General features: G+C 41.8%; 1 protein-coding gene and 1 long non-coding RNA gene across 3 annotated transcripts in view; one reads left to right on the top strand and one right to left on the bottom strand.

Annotated features, from left to right (window-relative positions):
- The window catches only part of PPP4R3A (protein phosphatase 4 regulatory subunit 3A), a 29,298-nt gene extending 11,833 nt beyond the window's left edge, over window positions 1-17,465 (bottom strand). The window contains exons 1-9 of one of the 2 annotated variants that reach the window (XM_053376901.1): window positions 16,872-17,465; window positions 11,412-11,467; window positions 9,714-9,812; window positions 7,800-8,417; window positions 4,714-4,791; window positions 4,515-4,631; window positions 3,764-3,880; window positions 315-446; window positions 111-213 (exon numbers count right to left, since the gene is read on the bottom strand). In XM_053376901.1, coding sequence (XP_053232876.1) covers window positions 111-213; window positions 315-446; window positions 3,764-3,880; window positions 4,515-4,631; window positions 4,714-4,791; window positions 7,800-8,417; window positions 9,714-9,812; window positions 11,412-11,467; window positions 16,872-17,013 — 1,462 coding nt within the window. In that variant the 5' untranslated portion in view covers window positions 17,014-17,465. The remainder of the gene's footprint in view (window positions 1-110; window positions 214-314; window positions 447-3,763; window positions 3,881-4,514; window positions 4,632-4,713; window positions 4,792-7,799; window positions 8,418-9,713; window positions 9,813-11,411; window positions 11,468-16,871) is intronic. The other variant, XM_053376911.1, reaches the window with a different exon arrangement.
- Window positions 17,466-18,819: 1,354 nt separating this feature from the next.
- Window positions 18,820-24,324, top strand: LOC128407905 (uncharacterized). The gene is made up of 2 exons (XR_008328931.1): window positions 18,820-19,032; window positions 23,401-24,324. It is a non-coding gene; the product is annotated as an uncharacterized LOC128407905 (long non-coding RNA).
- The last annotated feature ends 1,902 nt before the right edge of the window (window positions 24,325-26,226 follow it).

Below are 26,226 nucleotides of genomic sequence, written 5' to 3'. Positions count from 1 at the left end.
TTTGCATAATTCAGTTTATTATTTGTATAATGCTTTTAAAGAAAAAAAAACTCTTGCCAAAGCATTTTAATAGGGAAAATGATGCCTCAACAAAAGATTTCTTGCCTCACCTTTGCTAGGCTTTTCCTCTGTAGTATTGGCCAGTAGTGGTGCAGTGAGGACATGCATACAATGTTTGTAAAAGAATCCCAAGAATTCAGTTTTTTCTGTTTTCTGCAGAAAAAAATAAATAAATTTATACCTAATGCACATAATACAAAGTGCCTTAATAACTTGGGGGTGTATATTATGACTGCACATAAATACTTGCTTACATTGGCAGTAGCTAGCATATTTTCTGGATCCACCAACGTACGCAATAGACCCATCAGTTGGACTGCTCCTCCAAGTTCAGGATCTGTATCACAAATCATGTGTTCTATGATGAGGTTAATGAGTAAAATATCCTGGTTTAAAAAATAAAATTAAATAATGAACTGGTTAGTAACAACTAAGATGCAAAATAAGACACACCAGGAGGCAATTCTAGATAAAAGCCTGGATCTAAGCAGGAACTGTGGGTGGGTGTTTTCATAATAGAAGCCACTCATGCCGTTTCTGGATGTAAGGAAAATTTCAAAAAACATGGGATCATCTTCAAACCCGCAGGATAGATACACATCCTTGGGCCTACCTGAAGCAGCTATGCAGATGCTAGCCAAGTACTCTAACATATAAATGTACTTCCCAAATTCCAATAGATGCATCACTACCATGTGAGGAGTAGGGAACTGACAGACTGCTGCCTACTCATGAAGAAGCAAGTGAGGCTGTCCTGCATCAAGTTTCTCTGCATTTTCTCCAAGAATCCAACCCAGAAAAAGGCAGAGATATTCTACATCATCCTGTAGCTGAGCACAAAATAGGAGGATGTTCTTAATAGGAGCATCACTGGCCTGGCATGAAGTCTCCTCGCCTTCTCCCATTCAAAGAATAGAGAGGACAAGGTTCCCAGCAACAGCTGCAATAATTTCTCTCCAGCACTTGCTCTGTGAGGGAGGCAAGAGGGACATGCACATGGAGAAAATCAAACCACTCAGTGCCACTAAAGATGGTCCACAGTCACTGAACAACTGCAGAACCAAAATCATGTTCAGAAGCTCTATTAAACATACAAAAAACCAAGTAAATGGGGAGAGACTGGTTTTCCCCCCTTCATATTTTGGCCTCTTTTTAAAAGGTAAAGTATTAGCTACAATATTTATTGCAAGTTTTAACACAGAAAAGGGTCTGGGTCTAGAGAAGCACTATGGAGCTTTACTGCCACCTTTCCTCCCAGGTACAGTCCTGCAGTGGCCCTTAAAAACTGGTGTGCAAAAGGTCACAGGACCTTCTGGATCAGCAAGGGATGAGTTGGGGAAGCTGCAACAGGAGGGGGAAGCTGGTGGAATTCTGGGGACCACCTTGTGTAATCAAATGGAAGTTTCCACCCACACAAAACACCTTTACATTTAACCCAACAGAGTGTGACCTACTGCTAAAAGTTGGCTTATATAAAAATGACTGTTTTCATGTAACTATATATTGAGTCCTAAACCTTTGCCTTGGTTGTATATTATGCAGTATCATTGAACGTTATGGAAAGATCCTTGAACATACACTATGCTACAGCCACTTGGGGTGGTATGGCATAATCACTAGCTACTAAATGCTCTGAACTACATGCTATAAGAAAATTGCATCCTGTTTACAGAAACACTCAATTGCTACTGCTGTTTTAAAAATGTGTTCTGGGGTCTAACATACTATATATCAATCTCTCAATTCAGCTGATTATCACTTTAGAGATTTTATTGAATGGTTGTTGTTTTTTAAAAAAGCAAAACAATTCAACATAAAAACTTGTATTAAACGTATTCAAAAATTTAATATATTAATGTAAAAACAAAACTATATCATCCAAAGAAATACTGTTATCAAAAATAATCATGTATATGACTTGTGCATAGTTATATTCACAGATTTGTAGCTGCTTCATGGTATCATTTTCAGGGTTTTTTTTCTCCACACAAGTTTTACCTAGGGATGCACTTAAGAGTGATTTCTCTACAGTGGTTTCTGTATCCAAATAAAGGCTATCAGTGGAAAGTGTGAGTCAGTCCTCAGACATTGGCCCAGTAGGGACAAAACTCTGGTTTACTTTCCCCCACTCTCAGTTCTCTGAAGTGAATCTCCTTTCCCTTGCTGGCTTTAACCATATTTTAAAACAGCCTCTGCATATCATCATTTGCCTGGTCACCACAGACAACAAGAAATTATATGTAGAGGCAGCTAGAGGAGAAACATGGAGCTCTGTTCCTCCTCCTATTTCTACACAGTGCATGCAGTAGAGCACTAAGCACAGAAACAGAGGATACTCCTTTCTTCTTCCAGCAGCAGCCCTCTGAACTTGGATGAAGAATGAGGTTTTACTTTTTAGTTATTTATAAAAATATTCATATAGCACTATGTCATAGAATATATATCAGAGCAGTTTACAACAATAAAACATAAAAACCATACAATAAAACCATTAAAATGTTAAAAACATATCAATTAACCCTTGTGGAAGGATGTCCAGCAGTACCTCGGCTGTCAAACATAAGCCGTTCCGGAAGACCGTTCGACTTCCAAAACGTTTGACAACCAAAGCACAAAGGGCGGTTGGCAAAGTCAATGGAGAAAAAAGAAAAAAATGCAGCGGAAATCGTTTGACTTCCGAGGCATGTTTGAAAATAGAAGCAATTACTTCCAGGTTTTCAGCGTTCAGGTTCTGAAGGGTTCGGCTTCCAAGACGCTCGAAAACTGAGGTACCACTGTATTATTGATTGCCTGTACAGGCCTGGCAGAATAGTTTTCAGCAGGCGTTTAAAAGTTGGCACAGAAAGTGCCTGTCAAATCTCTAATGGCAGAGTATTCAAAGGACTGGGCTGAAGAGACTAAGGACTCAGTATCTCATCGTTGTCAAATGTGCCTCACCAACTTGGGGAACAACCAACGACATGATCTCAGCAGATGATCTCAGCAACTGGGCTGGGATATAAGGGGTTCAAGAGATTCCTGAGGTACACTGGAACTAACTTGTTCAGGACTTTGTAAATTAGTACAAGAACTTTGAACCTTGGCAGCCAGTGCAGTAGTTTTATCAATGCTGTCACATGTTCTCCACAAGAAGCTCCTAGAAGCAGTCTAGCTGCAGCATGATGTAGCAGATGGAGCTTCCAAACCAAAGAAAGGTAGGGCAGAGGAGGAATCAGGGTGCGTGGTTCCTCCTCTGCCAGCTTCTCTTGGGGGGGGGGGAGAAATGTTTACAAGACAATTTAATATCTGTATCAATGCTAACCATGGTTAATGGCAACTAACATTTCCAAATAAACCTGGGGTTATAAGACAGGACTTGCAAATAAAGGTTTAGAGGAAATTTGCTTAGTATCATCATTAATTAGTGCCAATGCAGAGGTAACTCTGAACCATGGTAAAAACTGACATGGCAAGCAAGAGGGAAATTTGGGCTCAAGAGGCAAAAGGAAGAAACTACAAACTTCCAAGACTGGCTCCTAATGTGCAAACTGTGGTTTGCAGAAGCCAGTAACATATCTGTGAGAAAACTGCCTGAGTTTATACAATTACACATCAGTAAAAGAATACTGACGCATCTATCTAAGCTTCAGTTGTTGAAATACTTCACTGTCATACTTTACTAATGGAAATGTAATTTTGAAAACGGTAAGAGCCACCTACTTACATCATCATTTTGTTGAGCTTCCTGCATGACAAATTCTCGTACCATAGACGGGTTATATTCAACCAAATATGAGAATATATCAGTAGCTGCACTTCGCACTTGTGCATCATCCATGCCCTGCAGTTAAAAAACAAATTATGTAACTATAGTAGAAAGGTAGTCTAAAACTTATTTTCATCGTTTTAATTAGCTTACTTTTGAGACAAAATGTCTTACTAAAGAAGTCTATTTTATAATATTATTTGCCCCCGAGGAAGGTTGAAACCAAAACCTCTTGCACATTTTGTGTATCTGATTAAACCGCCCAGTAGGGTTTTTGATGCTTTGCCTATGCTTTGGTGCTGCCCTCTTCCATTCCACTACCTGGAGTATGACAGGACAAGATATATATAAAACTACATGGTTTTTATAGATAATGTAGTATCCCAAAATGGTACATAAAAAGTTGCAAACATTTAATTGCCAGACTATGGGCAATTAATTCAGCTAATGAGTCCCATCAGTGGAAGCCCATACAAGGATTTGCGCTTGTGCAGTGGACCCCCCTGCCCCCCCAGCCAAAAAACAACAACAGCTCATATGAGTCAGGAGAACCCCCACAACAACACGCAGAAGGGGGGATTGCTCCTTCTGGCAATGCAAAATGCTTGCCCTGATGGAATGATTGACACAGTGCTACATGTAATTCTTCCTCAAAAAATACCCCAATGAAAAGAACATACAAGTTTAGAAGTAAACTTTGCAAACTTACTAGGATGACTTCTAGTGCTGGAAGAATGCCCATATTAGACAATGTTTTGAAAAAAGCATCTCTGTTTTGAGGTTGTAATGTTTGAGAAAATGCACAAAACTCTTTAAGAAAGTTTACCTGAAACACAGAAAACAATACTTTATTTACCAAGAAACAGAATGCAGCAATTGCCTCACTAAGCTCATTTCAAAACACTTACCAATTCTTGTCTTTTCTCCTCATCTGTAGCTTCATCTGTAAGTTGTGCAAACAGGTCTGTCAAAAACTTTTCATCTTCCTATAATATATCAATGTTATGTTTAGAAATACAAATTGACACTGAAGGTCTATAATATATTCTCCAACCAAACACACCAGTTACAAATCAGATCAGTTGAAGGGACAAAGCTATGCCTCATCGGTACACGTTGTCTTTAACAATAATATAAAGCAAAACTTGACTTAAGGGCAAACTCCCACTGACTTTGATATAGGTTTATTTTAAAGTTATTGTGACTTTTTATATTGGATCAGATTGTTACTATTAATGTTTGATGTTTTATTGTGTTTTTGTATGTGTTGGAGGCCACCCAGCGTGGCTGGGGCAGCCCAGCTGGATGAGCAGAGTACAAATTAAATATAATAACAACAGCAGCAGCAGCAGCAACAAAAAGCAGGTGAAATAGCCATAAGACCTAACAATCAAGCACAGCTAGCTATCCTGTCCACTAGGACAAAACTTTAAAAGTGACAAGGTTCAACTATAGTAGTTTGTTAAGTGCATATCTCACCACTGATAAATGTTAACAATCACCCACTGCACTCTATGTAAATGCACATTATGTGTCTTTGAAACAAAGTCTAGGTTGCAAGCTCTGTATTAACAGACACAGCAATTGTATCATAAGTGATTCCCAGTTTATCCTCATGATTTTCAACTATTTATTTTTGGTTAACAAATGGTGATGTTAAATTAATGTTGATTTCAACAGGTCTACCAAGTAAAACTTAGTTGAATACCACCCATACCTCTTGGATTTAACATTCGACGATCAATTAATGAAAAGGTGTTTACAACATTCACTTTTTCCAAGCAAAGAACATCCCCGCTCCCCTGCCACAAACAGGTAGCAATTTATGTTGTGAACTGCCCTGCGATCTAGGGGTTTAGGGCAGTTAGTTAGTTAGTTAAATAAATAAGGCTTCGTATACCTCTAGCCCATTCCCAAGGCTAGATGTATATCAATATTTTTTAAATGTACCTATGAAAAGCATACTTAAAATTTATTACTACTGAGAAGCTTAGCTCTGATCATCAAAAGCCAGCTCCCAAATAGTACAGGATTAGGAGTGTTTCATGTGCACCATGTGGTTATGATAAAAAATATGATTATCAGTTAATTGGGTTGGATTCAGAGTTTCCCTTCTGTGTAGGCTCCCATGACTGAGATTGAATGGAGATTCTCCATTAAAGAAAGTGGGAGGCAATTCCCTTTCCAGGCCCATGTCGCCACCTATGTTCTTCTGCAGGGACCTCAACCCTCTGGAACAGTTTTCAGGGAGGCTGCAGGGTGAAAAAGCAACCAGCAACAATCACGTCTTCCACTACCTAAAGCAGGAGCGTCCTACGAACAGTGCTTGCTTCTACTCTTCTTTTTCTGTTCGCAAATGTTAAAACATTTCTTCCAAACCTCTCTACTTCTGTAGAACAGCTATACTTAGCATCTTAATGTTTTCACAATAAAAGCTGCCTTCTATATTTACCTTTACATACTTCCGCTTGAAGTGAGCACACAAAATTTGTACTATTTCAAATGCAGTCTTATTGACTCCCAAGTTGTACAATGCATAAGCATTAATGTTCCTGTTAATATAGTCAAAATTGTCCAAATCTGGCCCCTTTGCACCACAGTATCACATACTGATATTTAAAGTTATATTAGCAACTCTTTAAAAAGTTCAGTTTGTTATGCACTATAGCCGTAGCATTTTAACTCTTCTTTCTCATGCACAAAACTTTACATCAGGCCTTAAACTGCACTTTATTACCTGAAATATTTCTCCTATTCTTTGAAATATTTGCTAATTTCAGTAAATATGGTTAGCTCATTATCTCCAACTTTACCTAAGCTAATAATAAAAAAGCAACAGAACCACAGAATCACTGAGTTTTTCACACGAGCAGATTTACCATATGGTAGTGCCTTGTAAACCAGTATTAAAATGTTCATGGGTTATAGCTTTTAATTCCTAAATATTCATATGTGGCATCCATTCATTTTACCCATTAGGTGTACTCTCCCCGTCCCCCAATTACAGTGCCCTTTGCAAACCCAAAAACTCAAAACCTAAAGTATTCAAAGCATACACAATACTTCCCCCCCCAACCTCAACCCCCACAATAGATCAGAAATTGTCTAACTTGGCACGGACCAACAAAGCAGTACAGTATGATGTAATTTCTGATGTGTAATTTGGGCTTTCCTGGCATATCAAGAACACCTGACTTTGCTAAATACTACAGCGGTTTCGACTCTACGAAACTGTATCTATTAAAAGTTACAATTCATTTTAAAACAAAATTGTTTCCCTTCAGCTTCTTGGGCCTCTGCAGTTCTCAACATCCCCTGACACTGCTCATAGGACCTTCCTTGTCAACTACTGCAAAGCTTGTGCTTATTGCTTGCCATATAATTAACAAACACCAAGGCTCTGCAAAAAACAAAAAAAGTTTGGATCCCTTTTGGTTTGTGGGCATGCAATGTTTTGTTTCATTCCTACTTTTCAGGGTTCCTTTATTTTGTAAACAAAGATTTACTTTACTGTATTACCCATAGGGGAAAATCACAATGCATTTGTATCTTAACATATTCAAACAGAACTGAATCAAATTTGCAGGAATGGGAGCCCCTTCTAAGAAGATGGATTCTGTCACTTTTCAGACAACTAGGTCATAGCAGGTTTGTGCTAGTTTCTGTTTCCTTCCACTGGCCTTTTAGTGCTAAGTATTTGCATGACATTCACAGGGAATGCAGAGGTGCAATTTGATAAGTTACCGGCAAAATTTTACATCACTATGTTCAAGAGTTTAGAAGTTACCCAAAATTCATTAAAAATCCAGTATTTGAGTTTTTAATTAAACCAATTAACAGGAGCCAAACTGTAAGACCCAGCATCCCAGACTGCATCTTCCAGGTACAGCAAATGCCCCAGGTTTGCCAGCAGGCTCCAAACAAGGAAATCTAGATAGAAACAACATTCAATCTGCACAACATCCAAGATTAAAGAAAACAATTCCTGACTTACCTGTAACATACCAACTATTTCTACTTTATTAAAAAAGATGAATGAATGAAGAGTTGATAACATGTTTTCCTCAAACACCGAAGGAGTAGGTAGAACCATATCTTGAATATACTGTACTCTGTATGTCTGATGTATTTTTTGTTTCAATTCTGGATCAGATATTGGAATAACTTCTTTAAATTTTGCAGTTTTTGTCAGAAATTCCCTGTGTTTCCGTGACTGTGATAAAGAAGGATCATATTCTAGGCATCCAATTACATCCATTATACATTCTTCAGAAAACATTACTTCAAAAAGTGCAGTTCTATTCAAAAGGAAGATTCCCTTAATAATTTCATACAAATGGTGTAGTCCTTCAATGTTTTCCAAGTCCTCACACACATGAAAAATTTCTAAGAGCTTTTTAATGTAGCCCTCATTTTCCAGCGCTAGAGCAAGTTTTTCTCGCCGCAATGGAGAAGGCAGCGAAGACGCCACAAGTTCTGCAATTTCCTCTAGTCGACTTAATTCACAAGATGGCAACTCTAGACCTGGGGATGACATGTCATCAAAGCGTTCCTCTTCAGATTCATCCACCAGATCCTGAGTAATGTCCACTGAAGGGTCTTTCCCTTGAACCTATTAAAGTGAGAGAAAACCAAAGGGGACCTCTTCAGCTTTCACAGCCAGATGCCTACAGCTATATACAGAGATGCAGACAATCCAAGCACTTTTACCATAAATGTATCTTAAACAGTATCGCAGAGAAAAGGGAACTGTACCAAATCCAGTGGAAATGGGTAAAACCAAATATTAAACCTTGAATATCAGAACCAACCGGGTGGGTGAAAGTTCTAGCTACAGAAAAGACCACACCATGGCAGCTAAGCATCACAATGCAAGCAGCACCAGGTTTGTCTTCAGATATTGTTATCTTAGACTAAAAACTGAAGTGAGCTTTTTTGCTTCACAATACTAAGTTCAGCCTCTAACCAACACTATAGAATGAGCCTGAATATTTTAGAAGACTGTTCCTACCTAGCTAATGCTTGTCTACTAATCTTTGGTTTTTCTATTTGAATGTATTAGCACCAATTTTTATAAACCACCCAAAAATCTCTCTTGATGAAGAGCAGCACATTAAAATAAAATGCAAACAGTACCGCCATGGGCAACTGTCACCTAGTTGTCCACACTCTGGTCAGGGCTACTGTTACGAATTAAACTGGGCCATCTTGCCAATCCTGCCCTCCATACTTATGTACAAATATTCTTGCTACTCCAAATTAACTGTATGGGTAGAATTCAACTAAAGCTCCTTTGGGAGGAAGGGTAGGACAGGGACAGAAATTTAACAAATAAAAACAAGGAAATGCTCTTGTGCTTGCAAAAGGACTTTTGATCAGCAGATGTCTCTGCTAATGGAAATGATAGTTTTCAGTTTTCCCCTTTTTCCACACAGCCTTTCAGAGCACCTTCCATGCTGTTTTGGAGGGTCCCCCAACTCTTTGGAGATTACTTTTGGGGGTTGCAGAGGGAAAGGGGAACAGGCAAAAATCTCCTCTTCTATGAATGGTATTATCCACTTGATGAAAAACCCATCTGTTAAGTGCAAAGGCACCAATTTAATTCTACTTTTGCTATTGCTATCTTACTACCTTCCTAATGGCAAGGTTTACGGTAATTTATGATTTCCCAGTGTTCTACAACAGTGGAATATTTTCGTTTTCATATTTGCTGACAATCAGGAGTTGTAGATATTTGACCCTCTTTTTTAGTTAGCCCATTTGTTAGTTTGAATAGAAGTCTGAACATTCACTACACACATTTCAGGTTTTAAATAATCTGGATGCTTCTGAAGGAAATGGTGAAGGAAATATTCACTTAATATTGCAAATGAAGCAAATATTTAAATATTTGAGAGGGAAAACTTACCTGACATATTTTTTCCCATATTTCATCACATCCAGCTTTTTCTTGAAAGCTAAGTGCCAGATCATAGTTCTCTGCTTCAGACCACACAATCAGTGTGTCCTTTAAAAGTTAAGAGTTATGTTTAGTTAAGCTATATTTAACATTACAAAGCATTTTCTAAAGATGAATTATTTGATCCAATAAACATCTGAGATAAAAAAGCAAAGTGTTTCACTTGCATATTACTCTTAATACAACAAAAAACACAAACTAAAAATTCCCATATTGGATTGTCAAGTGGATACCAAGCCAGTGCAAAGAAAGTCACATACATGGCACACTGGCAGTGTTTTTAGCATATGAGATACAGTTGCCACTGAGCAAACTAGGGCTGCTGGATCTAAAGCATCATGTATATTTTGGCAAGTAGATGAATTTTATAGGGCAACATTGTGTTATGTCATGCTTTGCATGAAATTATGGTTGTCACATCTGCTACATTCTCATTTTGATTAAAAGCCAGCTTTCATAAAGAATATTTCTTATTCACTTTTTTATCACCAATAACCACACTCCCATCTGTATTGTCTTTTAGACTCTCTTCATAAAACAATTCATCAATCTGATAATTTTAGCAGCCTTTATGCATCCTTTTTACAATTTCCCAAGGGTTTTGAACTGCATGCACACAACATTTCAAATATACACAACATCAACTTTGGTAATGGCATTATTTGTTGTTTAATTTCCCACTCTTTTCCTATTATCTCCATTTGCTTTTTTCCCTACAGCATTACACTAAAAGACTTCTGCAGAAATTTGTTTACTCATTCATATGCTCTTTCCTGTTTTTTAATCAGTCACCAACCCATAAGATCACAGAGACTAATTAATGACTGCTACGTTCTTAATGAAGGCCCTTCGCTGCACGCTTTTTGAAAATCCACAAAATCTTTATATTTACAGGACTGCCCTACATTGTCTACTAGTTTTTTTCTTTTTTTCTTTTTCTTTTTTCATTGTCTACTAGTTGAGATTGCAATTGTAATCCTACTAGTCTGGCAACAAGCCCCACTGATTTCTATGGGACTTACTTCTGAGCATACATTATTCTGACTGCAGCCTTACTTGGGTAATCTGACTGAGAAGCATACAGTTCCTTGGATGCTACTTAAAAGACAGTGTTACATTGGTGATCTACTAGTAATTTGGTATGGATGGTCCTGCAATTTTACATAGCAGTTCCCTAAGAACCCATAGGTGAATCACAATTTATCCAAGCAACTGGTTACTATTTGGTTTGTCAATCAGTCCAAAAATCTCCTGACACCTTTTCGGGTGCAGCTTTTTTACTGTATTAGCTGATCTGTTAAGTTTAATGTGAAGTTCACTAGACTTCACTGTATTCATTACACTCAAGAGTACCTAACTCACAAGACTATTGTACAGAGGAATGATATAAGGAGTTCTGGAAAACTGCCATACATCAAAAGGTTCTATGGTAACTGAACTGTTAGATTAAGCTGGAGACACAAACAATTACCATGTTACTGTTACATTGTTGCTAGTGAAGCATCAACAGATAACTTCTGGGTCATAGCAGCAGTTCATAACCCAAGCCACGACAGCCTGAAAGCAACCTTGAAATTGGCAGACCCAACTGTCATATTTCCACCAAACATTTCCTACACTGGGAAAGATAGATGACTAAATTGTTACCTGTTGCTTCTGGTAAGCAGTATTAGGATTGATTTTGGACTCCAGAAGAAGAGAACCTAAAAAGAAGGGGGAAAGTGTTTTATTTCCTCCCCTATAAATAAAACAGCATTTATATGATCTATACAAAGCAAACTGAAAATAATCATTCACCAGGTATACACAACTATTCCTGTGAAGAAATGGTTACTGATTCTGCAGTTCTCTAAAGCAACCTTCGCCATCCTGGTGTCCTGCAGATCTTTTGAACTACAACTCCTATCAGTGCATACATCCAAAAAAATGAGAAGGGCACCAGTTGGTGAAGGCCGTTCTAATGATTATCAAGCACTGAAATCCTGTAATATATAATTTTAATTAAAAGCAGTTAGTTAGTGTTATATTGATTTTTCTAAGACTCGACTGTGCAAAGCAAACTTTCCTAGGTTAATATCAAAACACACTTCCTCTCCATCAAAGAAGGTTTCAAGGTATTAAAACATTCTGGAAAGAAAACAAACATAAACCATACAAATCATGTCTTCTGTAAAACCTTTTAGGATGGGTAATAGAAAGGTTGCTATACTGTGAAAAAGTGGTAGCCAACTAGCCACTGTTACAGAAATAAAGCAAGGCTAGCTATTGCAACCAGTGGCGTAGCGTGGGGGGTGCAGGGGGGGCCGGCCGCACCGGGCGCAACATCTGGGGATTAGGGTTAGGGGCGCAAATCCACGGGTTAGGGGGCGCAAATCCACGGGTTAGGGGGCGCAAATTACTTGCCTTGCCCCGGGTGCTGACAACCCACGCTACTCCACTGATTGCAACCTTCCTAAAAGGTCCTGCATATATTACACTCCACTTTTGTACTGGACTGGTAAGTATTTCAATTTTCTATAGGCTGAACAATTTCAAATTTCTAGGTGCCATTATCAAGCTTCCAGAATTTTTGTGATGAAATACAGACACAACCCCCCCCCAGCCCAGCTGAAGACACCAATTTAGACTTGTTCTGGTCTAGTTAGAGGTAGACAATGTGAACACAGAAATCCAAAAATCCAAATCAGTTTGCGTGCAATGTGAAGCCAATCCATGGCTTAGTACAAGCACTTTGCATCTGCACTTATGTGAGCTAATTCATAGTTTGGGTTAGTGTATCATCAGAACACAGGCTCAGGATTTCTCTCACTCCAGAGAAACCAGAAGCTGTAACCAAGTTTTGGTTTACATGTCAAACCATGGCTTTGCTCATAGCAGTGCAGCAGCGGCACCAGGACCAGAGGAAGAGCAAAGCAGTTGTGATTTATTCATCAGAAACCTGCATGTTCATGCATTGCAAAAAGCCATAGTTTGGCTTTGTATTATATATGAACCACATCAATAGCAGTAGGAGAAACAAACTGTTGCATTAAGGTTCTGTATTACCTGTAAGTACAGATCTATAACTACCGTATTTTTCGCCCTATAGGATGCACCGTCCCATAAGGCGCACCTAGTTTTTTGGGGGGGAAATAAAGGGGGGGAAATTATTCCCCCCCAGAACAGGCAACTCTCCGCAAGCCGTGGGAGCCCAGCGCCGGGCTCCCGTGCCTTGCAGAGAGCTGCGCGAAGCCTGGGCTCCCACGGCTTGCGGAGAGCTGCGCGAAGCCTGGAGAGCGAGAGGGGTCGGTGCACACCGACCCCTCTCGCTCTCCAGGCTTCAGCGAAAGCCTGCATTCGCCCCATAGGATGCACACACATTTCCCCTTCATTTTTGGAGGGGGAAAAGTGCGTCCTATGGGGCAAAAAATACGGTAATCACGGCAATGGGTTAAAAGTAACGAATTCAAGCATTCAACAACTAGGAAGAAGTAGTGTATGGCTGAAGCCAAAGGAAACATACTTCTGTGGACACATCTGAAGGGTAGAAAAAGTTTACAGTTCAAATACTGAGTTATTACTGCCGGGGGAGGGGAGAGAAGCAGTACCATTAAAATGTAAAAGCAGCTGATGGTTCAACACTTCTTAAATGCCTGAAATAGTTAAAAAAGAAAGAAAGATACGGTGCCTAGTTTTTGTTCCCTGCATAGACCAAGTTTCTTGTTTATAATCCCAGGAGAGTGCAGAGAACATTCTCCTAGAGTTAACTGACTGAACAAATGGAACAGGTACCTGAAAGTTACCTTTTAAACTCATCTCTTCCACAAATTTCAGTTAGTAGGAATCTACCTTTCAGTTACTAAGTTAATGGTTAAATGATTAACACTATTACCAAATATATTGTGTTTAGTTGTGGCTGTTGCCTTAGTTCACTGAGATAACAGGTGTTCAATAAAATTGATTTAAGGGCATGGAAAGATTTCACCAGGGAATAAGATGGACTAATGTTGAAAACATGTTTGTCCTCTTCTTTTAACATAAGAAACAGGGTGGGTTCAAAAACAGACAGGACATATGTTATTTGCCCAACAGTGTATAACTGCCACTAAATCTACCTCATATACTGTACAGTAGTTTAAGAGATTAGAGAGATATTTGCAATATTCACAGGTTACAATCCTATACCCACTTACTAGGAGTAAGCCCCAATGAACTCAGTAGACTTCTGGGTAGACGTGCACAGGAAAATGACTAAACAGTACCGGTAAGTGGAAAAGTGTCACAGTAAGTAAGCTGTTCTTATTTTTAATTTGTAAGCTACCTTGAGTGCTTGTCAATGTGGGGTATAAATAAATAACAATAATAATAAAGTAAGGGAAAATGCAATAAAAAATAGGCTCTCCTTTCATTCCAGTTTTATCATGCAGCCAAAAATCTGTGTGTGCTGCAGAGGAGAAATGAGATATTTCTGGCTTCCCAGAGAATCAAGTTGCCCACATGTTGGCCATTTTTGCTTAGAAGAAAGCCTTATCTGGGGTATACATTTTAAACTCCCTTGACAAAAGATCATTCAAGTCAATGTCAAAGCATATATACAAATATATAGGCTATTGGCCTGATCTAGTATGGCTAGTACTATACTCGACCTTACCCCTTCTCCACATTGCCTTATCTTGGCTCTCATCACTTTGCTAGCACTGGGGTAGACAACTGAGCATGGTGAAATTCCATGCTGCTGAAATGTGCTTGACTATTTCAACCATGTGGCTTAGGCCATTTGCATTCCCCCCCCCAAACACTCCTAATAGCAGTAGCTCCTGTGATGCAGTGTATATACCTGGTATGAGGGTGGGGGGGGGGAGCTTTGTTAATACCACATGATTCGTATCCCAAGTACCAGGACAATCCCATTGCCTTTGTCACCAATTTGCCTGTCTTCAACCCCATTTGGAGAGACTACAACACTATGGTATACTTACTGTTACTCCCTAGAGATGCAGATACTAGGTCTTATCTATCACTTTCTACCAGGTCCTATGTCTATAACTTCCTTATTCAAAGAGTACGTGTGGTGCACAGCAAGAGACATAAAAATATTAATATGGCAACAGAAAATATACAGCAAAGCCGAACAAGAAATTCTAGAAATAATTACAAAGCAATACATTGGGAGTGAGAAAGCCCTTGACTTAATCTCCAAGGTGCCTATTCCAGAATGCTGTGTAGGGGCAAAATTTGTGACATACCCCACCAAACTCAACCCATCAGCCATGTATTGCTGCTTGCTAGTGGCATGGTAAGTTTCCTGTTTCTGCTGCTTGTCTTGGACAACAAAACAGCATCTGAGATGCAACTGGACTAGGTTCAGCTTGCAGATCACAAAGCATGACTTGTGTACAATCAGTAAAACTTCCACAATATCCATATAAATGTTTACATTTCATTGACATTATTTTACACGCTGCCCCTACTATCTGCACGCTCACTATCTGAAAATTCATGTCCCCATGAAAATAATTACGCTCAAACCTTGCTATACACTCCACAGATTCACTTATCTGATTGCTGATTGGCTACAGCCATTTCAGGAAGAAACCATGGGGGGGGGGGGAGCAAACAAATCCCACAGTAGACCTTCCATAGGAAATTATAGACTCGTTATGTGAATGCTTGCCTAACCAATGATTTCACAGAATGCATTCTGTTTGGTAAGCAGGACCTACGTGTATTTTAAAGCCTGAAAAGTTTAAAAGTAATATTAAGAAATAAAATAATTGCATTTTACTTCATTTCTAAAGTTTGGAAAATGGACTTCCAGACTAAGATAATTTGAGGCACAATTTTGATAAATCAACTAAGAATATTAAGTTCTAATCAGTCACAAAGATTCCCTGAGTTAACACGCAAACTTAGTGTAACTAATGGCATGAGTCTACAGGTAGAATTCAACATTGTGCTAGTACAATTGTTCCATAAGTACAAGCATTTGCCCAAAGCAGATTTGGGGGGCTTGGTGGGGGGTGCAGTCCCACTGCACTAGTGGCAGTCCTTGAACTAACCAGGTAAGTTGAATCCAGCACTATCAATGGGGTTGAATTAACAGTAAATATGGAAAGGATAATGCTGCAAGACTGAAATATTATGCACAAACTTATCAGCAAGTCTCACTGCTCTCTTGAAAATCAGTTCCATTTATTTGTTAGGGGTTTCCCCCAGCTAGTCTACTTTCATTTTTACTTAGTTTCAAAAGACAAAGAAGATGTTTTTCGGCACCAACCTAAAAGGGCCACTATCAAGCTAAAAACAAAACAAAAATAGGAAGGGAAAAAATGTGGTTAAAGATGAAATAGAATTTAAGACCGCTTGTATATACTGCAGCACACACTGGATTCACTCAACTTCCAAATTGCTATTAAGTGTTCCCCAACTGATTTGTACTTCTTTTGTTGGCCTAAAACCTGAAGGAAAAAAACATTTTATTTACTTTGAGCAGATACACAAGGCAGATCCTGAAGCTTAATTTATCATAAAGAAATTATTCATATGCTTTCACAAAGAATCTCACCACAGCAATCATGTTAAAAAAGTAAGTGTGTTTTTCAACTTATAATTTTGACAATCTATAGTTCATGGGTTTGACAAACATGAACTATGGATTCTCTCTAGAATGTAAGGAGATAATGGGTTCTTATGGAAAGCAGGAATTAGAAGTCAGTATCTTTCCACACACTTGCTGAGATAACAAGGATTATAGGACAGCATATACATTCATTAAAATTAATGCAATTTTTGTAATTATCTTCCATCCTAAGATTTTAGGAGCAAAATATGCCAATCAGTACTTAATTTTTATCTAGGCACAGTGGCCAAAGTCTATTGTTCCAAATATTCTACAGCAGAATATTGCAACAACTGTTATGTACTTAACAACAGCACATTGTTGGGAATCATCTGTCATGATAGCCAACATATGTTGATTAATACTTACCTGGTTTCAGACTCCCATATACATCACCCAACACTTGAAATTCAATTCCAAGATATGATTACCACCTCCCACCTTACTAAGATGAACACAGGGATTAATACTTTTGGTGTGCACATGTTCACACATTCAGCCAAACTTACCATCGCTCTCTGCCCTGACTAGCAGGGACATGCCCTTCAGCCTTTCCACATAGCCAGAGGACACATGTCCAGTGCCTCGGTCGTCCCACTGTCTATCTTCATTCAGTGTATAAACCTTCACCCTTCTCCGGGTATCAGTCATCCTGCCTCTTGTCACACCACAGGGGACTACAATAGTTGACTGAGCTGATGTGGGGGGGGGGCTTTGCCCCCCTCAGTGAAGGGGAGCAGGAAAGAGAATGAAAAGTCTCAGACGGTGTCCCACAACAGTCCTCTTTGTGGCAACTGCTAGAGTAGCTGCTGCATCACCCCCAAAAGGGGGCCAAAGCAAAAGTGGGGGGGGGGAGGAAAGGAGGGAAGGGAAGCAAGTCTTAGGGGAACACAGAACTTCAGTGAAGCAGCAGCACTGCCTTGTAGGATGCGAGATAACAGGAAGTATCAATGGCAGAGTTGAGAGGGGGAAACAGAAGGACGAGGAGGGTCTTAAAAGAAGGGTGTGAAAAGGGTCCCGAATTACACAGGTGACTAAAAGCGTAGAAATTAACCGGGTGTGCCAATAAGGCAGGCTGGCATGAAGAAGTGAAGGAGCGGAGCGCAGATCGGAGGCGTAAGTGACAGAGCAGCGGGGAGGAGAAAGAAAGCGGGCGGATCAGTGGTGACAGGAAAGGTAAGCGGGGGGGATCAGCTAGTCGCAACCGACAGGTCCCCCCCCAATAAAAAACAAACAAACCGAAAAGTGTCACGGGAGCGGCGGGAAGGGAAACCCGTAAGGATAGATCGGGGAGACGTATTTAGGGGGGAGCGGAAGGCGAAGCAGGGGGGAAACAACGGCAGAGCGGACCGGTTCGTCCTCTGCCCGGCTCTATTGTGCGCGAAGCTCCCAGGCCCGAAGCCCCTTCTTTCGGCCAGACTAGGGGACCGAGACGGAGCCGCCCCTTCTTCGCAGAGGAGGCCGCGGCCTAAGCCGGCGGCGGCGGGGGGACGGTGCTGCTGCTGCCTCGCTGCCTGCCTCCCTGGGCGTGGGCGGGGAGAGGAAGCGGGGCCGGGCGGGCTGGGGCGCGCAGGCGGCCTCACGGCCCGGTCTCCCCCATCAGCTCCCCTCACGAGCAGCGGCGACTCAACTCCCAGCCCGACTCCTCCGCCGCCATGTTCTTCCTGCTCCCGCTCCCGCCGCCGGTGCCGAGTCCCGGGCTCGGGCCTCGCCGCCCGCGGCGCTCCTCCTGCTCCTTCCCACGCAGCGGGCCGAGGCGCGGGGCCCTTCTGTGGGCGGGCTGGGTGGCTGAGGCGCTGGCCGTTCGTGTCCTTCTGTCTCAAGGCTCAGTCACGGCGCGGCCGCCATCTTGGTTTCACCTCTTCGCTGCGCGCGCGGGGTCTCCGAGCGAAAGGCAGCACGGGCCGGCCGCGAACATTTAAAGGGCCAGCAGCCTGGCAGAGGCTCCGCTCGGGATGGTGGCTCAACCTGAAGGCGCGCTTCTTCGCACGTTGATCCCCCTTTCTCCGAGGAGAAGCGCAGGAAACTCTCCCGGAGGGAAAACAACACGTTTTGTTCCGCTTAGGAAAAGCCGCGTCTGAAGCAGCATGTAGAGAAGCAAGTTCCGTGAAGGGGGCTCGATTCACACGTGACATTCAGGAGGGCGAACTTAGCCCGGGGCCGTGAGTGCCATGTAACGTGCACCGAAATTTGTGGGTGCCCAGTCCCCTTATGGGGATTTTTGTGGGTGCTCGGGCACCCAGGGCCCCAGCGAGTTGGCTGTTCTGGTGACATTCATGGTATAACAAGGAGTTTGTCGTGCCAGAGAAGACCTGTGTAGGCGAGGGGAAAAGCACAGCTGGGTCTCTCTGCCGCCTGCACGTGATCTGGGGATCCATTGCCAGTTCCAGTCATAACATCCCCCCAAGAGAGCCTGTGGCAGGCGTGCGCGCATCTCCGTACAGATGCGCGCTCGGCATGCCGCTGGAACTGCGCCTGGAACTTGCGCGGCCGCCTCCGCGAGTTCAACAGCTGGTGTTCGATTTCACCCCACTGCGCACAGCCCCAGGGCATGCTAGCTGATATCGCGGGATAAATCAAAAGTGCCAGGCACAAGAGGTTAAAAGGATTTCCTCGCGCGCTCCCAACATTTAGCGCACAAGTGGAATAAACAGGTCTGCTGACTTGCAGGTAAGTGCTGGGCTCGGACCTGGGAGTCTGTGAAGCTCACTGGGTGACCTCCGGTCTAGCAGCCTAACACACCTCACAGGGTTTAGAGGTTAAAAATGAGGTGGGGGCAGAGCCTTGAGGTCCTTGGAGTAAGGTGGAATATGAATGTAATAAAAATAATAATAGTTGTCTCCCCCTTTTTATGATTACATATTCAAAACACGAGTCAGTGACGCTCAGAGAAACCTCAGCAAAAGTAGCACATCCTGTATACAACACTAACAAGTTCTTCATAGTTTTGCTGATCAGAAGTCAAAAAGGCCAGGCTTAAACACAAAATGTAACCAATATGGTTCTCTTCAGATGCTGTTCAGCTCTCATCAGGCCCAACCACTTTATCTACTGGTCAGGGATGTGGGGTTAGTATCTGGGGAGCATCCTGTTTAGCTGATAAGAGGCTGGCAATTCCTGGTTGGGGGTGTTATTATTACAGTACTATTACTACGTAAGTATAAGTGCAATGGTGGAGACTCATCCAACCACAGGCTTCAGAAGAGACACTGCATCGGTCACTGTTCCAAATAAACAGTTTGCACATTGTTCTGAAGAACTCCACTTAATTTATCACCAAGATGCCTTTGGTCACCCACTGATTGCTTGAGTAACTCAGCACAACTGCAACAAAAGCCAAAAAGAATATTTTTGTCGCACCATTGAGTTGTAACAACTTTTGTGATTGAATATTCAGAGATCATTAGAAATGGGTCCAGAAAACGTTTCTTGACACCACCACAGATAACTCTTGAGTAAGATCAGAACATAGGAAGTGCCTTGCTGGTTCACACCCAAAGCTCACCAAGTCCAACATCCTGTTCTCACAGTGGCCAACCATATACCTATGAGAAGAGGATATGAGAAGGAGTGTGGTGGAGTCTCCTTCTTTGGAGGTCTTTAAGCAGAGGCTTGACAACCATATGTCAGGAGTGCTCTGATGGTGTTTCCTGCTTGGCAGGGGGTTGGACTCGATGGCCCTTGTGGTCTCTTCCAACTCTATGATTCTATGATTCTATTCTATGATTCTAAGAGCACAAGCAAAACATTCAGAGGCATACTGCTTCTGAAGATGACAGAGGCTGCAAAATCATAGAATCAGAGTTGGAAGGGGCCCTGTGGGTCATCTAGTCCAAACCCCCGAAATGGAGGTATGTCAACACACAGTCGCCCATGCTATTTGAAGAGGATTATATTGTGTGTGTTTTTTAATTTTTTATTAAAGATTTTCTTGTTTTACAGAAGTAAGTGTAATGTCTCTCACATTTTTTCCATGTAACATTTTTACAAATCCGTTTCATTTGGAGACATTAGGGGGAGAAAGAAGAAAAAAAAGGAGTGGAGGGAGTGAAGATGGGTGGGGGTGGGGTCGGATGGCGATGTTTCTGTTATGCTTAATGTATGTAGGGTTTGGTGTCAGCTTTGCTTGTGCTGTTCACTTGTGTTCCTTTGGTGGTGAGAGAGGTTGGGGTTGGCCTAGGGTGTGATTGTTTGTTTGTGATTGGCTGTGGTGATCTTTGTTTTCGTGTGTGAGTGGGGTGGGTGGGTGTTTTGGATCAGGTTAGCCATATTGATTTGTATGCTGTTGGTGGATTATTGTCGTTGTCTTGTTGGGCTGTGTATGTGATAAAGGGGAGCCATACCGGGGTAAAGACATCTTCTTCTGTTTGTCCCCTGTTTCAGTTTATTGGTTAATTTTTCTAGTAGGGCTGTTTCCCATACTACTTGGTACCATTGGTCCATGCTTACTCCTGACAGGTCTCTCCAGTGTCTGGTTATGGTGTTTCTGGCTGCTGAAAGTAGGTGGGTTATGAGTTCTTTGTGGTGTAAAGAGGATTATATTGTTGAGATGCAGGGTGGCACCTCCTCAATTTTTCTGGTTGTGACTTACTACATTCTGAATCTAGTAGGAAACTCAGGCTATGGCTGGAATCAATGCTAAACCATTGTTTAGTGTTACAAGAAAAATCCTGTCCTCTTCCTACTGGGCTTGTGCACTCTTGTTCTTCCAGCACCTGAGATCAGAAGCTTCCACTTCCACTTTAGATTAGCTAAACGGCCTCGACCCAGTATACCTGAAGGAGCATCTCCACCCCCATCGTTCTGCCCGGACACTGAGGTCCAGTTCCGAGGGCCTTCTGGTGGTTCCCTCACTGCGAGATGTGGGGTTACAGGGAACCAGACAGAGGGCCTTCTTGGTGGTGGCACTCACCCTGTGGAATGCCCTCCCATCAAATTTCAAGGAAATAAACAAATATCTGACTTTTAGAAGACATCTCAAGGCATCCCTATTTAGTGTAGTTTTTAATATTTAATGTTTTATTCTGTTGGGAGCTGACCAGAGTGGCTGGTGAAACCCAGCTGGATGGGCAGGGTATAAATAATAATAATAATAATAATAATAATAATAATAATAATAATAGCTTCTGTTTAGCATATCCTCTGAACCCTTCATAGTGGTCAGTCTTAACTAAGACTAATGAAAGGAATCCAGCTTCGTAACCCATGGGCTGAAGTTGGCTTGTTTCCATTAGCCAATTTGTATGGGTTCAGATGGAGCACACAGGGCAGGCTTGGCTTATGTTCAAACAAACCTCAATGGACTGACTTCTGGCCTTAAGTATTTATCCCCCACCCTGCTCTTTGTGGTCTCTAGCTTAGTGAATATTTTAAGGGACTATGCCAGGCGTCAGCAAACTTTTTCAGCAGGGGGCCGGTCCACTGTCCCTCAGACCTTGTGGGGGGCCGGACTATATTTTTTGGGGGGAAAGAACGAATTCCTATGCCCCACAAATAACCCAGAGATGCATTTTAAACAAAAGCACACATTCTACTCATGTAAAAGCACGCTAATTCCCAGACTGTCTGCGGGCCAGATTTAGAAGGTGAGCGGGCTGGATCTGGCCCCCGGGCCTTAGTTTGCCTACCCATGGACTATGCCTTGGAGCCAGAGTAGCACTTCCACGAACCCTGTGGAAACTGCAGAAATTTTTAACAACTCATCCTGTAACCTGTTACACCATCTCCCACACTGTTCTAAAGGGCCTTCCAACTTTTTTGGAGTAGGTTTTTGTACTGGCAAAAATAGAATCTGCCTTCAATGAGTGGGACCATTCTGTGAGCATCCATATTGGAGATGGTAGAGTTAAGCAAGCATTTGCCTCTAGACATAAAGTAGAATACAGTCGTACCTCGGAAGTTAAACAGAATCCATTCCGGAAGTCCGTTTAACTTGCGAAATATTCAACTTCCAAAACGTGGCTTCTGAATGGCTGCAGGAAGCTCCTGCAGCCAATCGGAAGCCACAGAAGTCCCATTGGCTGTTCAGTTTCCAAAAGAACGTTAAAAAACCAAACACTCACTTCCAGTTTTCGATCGTTCATGAGCCGAAATGTTCGACTCCCAAGGTGTTCGGAAGCCGAGGTACAAATGTAGTAGCAAAGATCTTTTAGATCGGGAATGGGGAATGTGTGGTCCTCCGGATGTGGCAGGGGGTTGGACTCGACGGCCCTTGTCGTCTCTTCCAACTCTATGATTCTATGACCACAGCTTACAACATCCCTAACCACTGGCCATGATGGCGTTTGAGTTGAACTATATCTGGACTAGAGTGTCACAGGTTCCAAATGCTTGTCCTAGGCCATCTTTCTATCAAATTTTTAGACTACAATTCCCATCGGCTTTCAAACCTTTTGTGAAAAACATCTTAAGGGCATCAGATTGTGGAAAGCTGTTCTATCTGTTCTATATGCTGAACAGCTGATATGCTTTTTATTAAAGCTTAGTATTTTGATTACAGGTTTTTTTTAAAAAAACGTAAAGGTAAAGGACCCCTGGGCGGTTAAGTCCAATCAAAGGCAACTATGGGGTACAATGCTCATCTCGCTTCAGGCCGAGGGAGCCGGCGTTTGTCTGCAGACAGCTTTCCAGGTCATGTGGACTAAACCTCTTCTGGCACAATGGGACACTGTGACGAGTACCAGAGCGCGTGGAAACACTATTTAATTAATTAATCAAACAGTGTTTGATTACAACATCATAGTGTGGTCATGCTTTTATTTAGCTGCATTATAAGGCTTTTTCAGCAATTAGCTGAGTAGCAGTTTTCCTAGTCATATCAGTTCAGTTTGAGTAAGGGTTTCAGTCCTAGTCTACTACCTGTAGTTTAGACTAGAGTACCATCAAAAACAATTTTATGAGCAACTTCTTTTGATCAACCAGGTGAGCACTTTCTGGTTTGTAATCATTCAAATATTAATTGCTCATATGACAACACCCCATTTTATTCTAACCAAGGCTAAAATTTATAAACCAAGGCTGTTTGTTTTCTTTATATAGTATCCATCCATTAAGTGTTAAGAGAGGAAAACAGGAGCCACTCACTTAGACTTATACATCAGCTGAGCACATGCAGAGCTGTGTACTGCTGAAACAACATAATCAGCGGCCTTAGGACACAGCAGCTGGCTGCATCTCTCCCCAACAAAAGTTATTATTGTTTCTAGAAGAAAACAACAAATCCTGGCATGAGTAACCAGTTAAGTATGAAGATGGCTCCCATAATCTTTCCCCAACATGGAGGCAATCGATTTTGACTATTCTCCCCTGTGTAGCCCCCAAGCTGCTTTTGATGCCCCTTGCCAAACCTCTACAACAAATTTAATGAGGGGCTTAGGAAGGGAGAGGAAGAATCACCAAAAATTGCTTCCTCCTTGTTCCACTGACGGAAACCTTATAATGAGCAGAGTGACACTGTTGGATACAACTCTCTGACTCTTCCTTTCTATATGGTGAACACTGTGCTTCATGGTTCAAAGTCAAACATTTTAAAAACACTGGTCAAATCTGAAACAAAACTTTCAAACATACATGCCATTCTTAGATGTGCTCTAACAACCCAGCCTCTCAAAGACTCCTGAAAATATTGCCTTTAAAACCAAGGTAAGTTCAGCAACTGAATTCCACCGCAAGAGCCAAACATTTTAACCTAAATGTTACAGGTTTGTTCTATACCGCAGAAAATATCCTACCTTTTAGGAGATAAGCAATTGCCACAACAGCCTTTAATATTAAGTGTAAGCAGCTTCAAGGAAGTGATGTAGGGGGCGCAGCTGTTCCTTATTACTGAAGTTTTTTATTAGTTATAAATTTTGAGGACACTTTCGTAGTGCCTTGTTAGTTTATATTGTGTTGGATGTTGTTTCTGCTTTATGTGAAATTGTACAATTTAAAATGCAAATAAAGAAAATCAATTAAAGACTCCTCCCAGAGTGGGGAACAGGAACTGATAAGGGGGACAATGAACATTCATTAAGTTCAACGAGACTTATTTGCATAGTAACAGGAAACAATGGGGCAAGGTGGAAGTTTCTAATAAAAGCTATAAGGGACATAGACATAGACAGAGACATGTCCAAGGACATAGAACGAGGCCATGGGGATGAACATAGTTGGAGAATATATCATCATATTAAATGCTTTGTTCAACCACTGCTTTCATTCTGCTTCCAGCTGCTTGTGGAAAGCCAACACACCAGTAGCTTTACAGCATCCTAGTGTGGAAACAGCCTCACTTGCTTTCCCTTGCAAATGCAGAAGAACTTGGAAAGTCCTGCAGAGAAAAGAGTTTTGTAATGCTCCTGGTTCTGGGTGAGCTTCTGAGGCCCCTCTTGGGGCAGGTGGGAGGAGCCTTTGGTGTACAACTCCCACAATCCTTTACCATTAGCCATGCTTGCTGGAGCTCATAGGAGTTGCAGATAAACAACATCTGAAGGGTTAAAGGTTCCCTCACCTGCCTTGTGGGATGGCTGTCCCAGAAAGGTCCTTTGGGGCAGAGACCAAAGCAACCCTGGTCTAATAATAATTTATTATTTATACCCCGCCCATCTGGCTGGGTTTCCCCAGCCACTCTGGGCGGCTTCCAACAAAATATTAAAATACAATAGTCTGTCAAACACTAAAAGCTTCCCTAAACAGTGCTGCCTTCAGATGTCTTCTAAAAGTCTGGTAGTTGTTTTTCTCTTTGACATCTGGTGGGAGGGCGTTCCACAGGGAGGGCGCCACTACCGAGAAGGCCCTCTGCCTGGTTCCCTGTAACTTGGCTTCTTGCAGCGAGGGAACCGCCAGAAGGCCCTTGGCGCTGGACCTCAGTGTCCGGGCAGAATGATGGGGGTGGAGACGCTCTTTCAGGTATACAGGAACGAGGCCGTTTAGGGCTTTAAAGGTCAGCACCAACACTTTGAATTGTGCTTGGAAACGTAATGGGAGCCAATGTAGGTCTTTCAAGACCAGTGTTATATGGTCTCGGCGGCTGCTCCTGCATTCTGCATTAGTTGTAGTTTCCAGGTCACCTTCAAAGGTAGCCCCACATAGAGCGCATGGCAGTAGTCCAAGCGAGAGATGACTGGAGCATGCACCACTCTGGTGAGACAGTCTGCAGGCAGATAGGGTCTCACAGCTGCCCCGGACACAGAATTGACCGCCTCCATGGACAGCTGTGAGTCCAAAATGACTCCCAGGCTGATCCTTCATTGGCACATTTACCCCATTCAGGACCAGGGAGTCCTTCACACCTGCCCACCTCCTGTCCCCCAAAAACAGTACTTCTGTCTTGTGAGGATTCAACCTCAATCTGCTAGCCACCATCCATCCTCCAACTGCCTCCAGACACTCACACAGGACCTTCACTGCCTTCACTTGTTCACTGATTTGAAAGAGAGGTAGAGCTGGGTATCATCTAAGGCAGCGGTTCTCAACCTGTGGGTCCCCAGATGTTGGACTACAACTCCCATCATACCTGAGCTTTGGCCTTGCTAGCCAGGGGTGATGGGAGTTGTAATTCAACAACATCTGGGGACCCACAGGTTGAGAAAGGCTGATCTAAGGAAACTGGAGAATGAAAAAAAGAGGAAAAACTATCAAAGACTAGTAGGATTGCCATATTTCAGTTCTTCAAAACTGGACATGTATGATTTTCTATACAGTCATACCTCTAACTTAACTTTATTTAACAAAATGTATATATACCACTTGATTGTAATAATACCTCAAAGCAGTTTACAAAAAAAACATTAAAATGATCCATAAAATATAGCTAAAAACAGGTATTTTAAAAAGATTTTAAAAATCAATAATAAACTAAAAACAGACTGAAAACACATGTTA

Source organism: Podarcis raffonei, chromosome 1, assembly GCF_027172205.1.
Source record: "Podarcis raffonei isolate rPodRaf1 chromosome 1, rPodRaf1.pri, whole genome shotgun sequence".
Taxonomy (NCBI): Eukaryota; Metazoa; Chordata; class Lepidosauria; order Squamata; family Lacertidae; genus Podarcis; species Podarcis raffonei.
The sequence above is the reverse complement of the archived record's forward strand: the minus strand, read 5'-3'. Positions and strand labels throughout refer to the sequence as shown.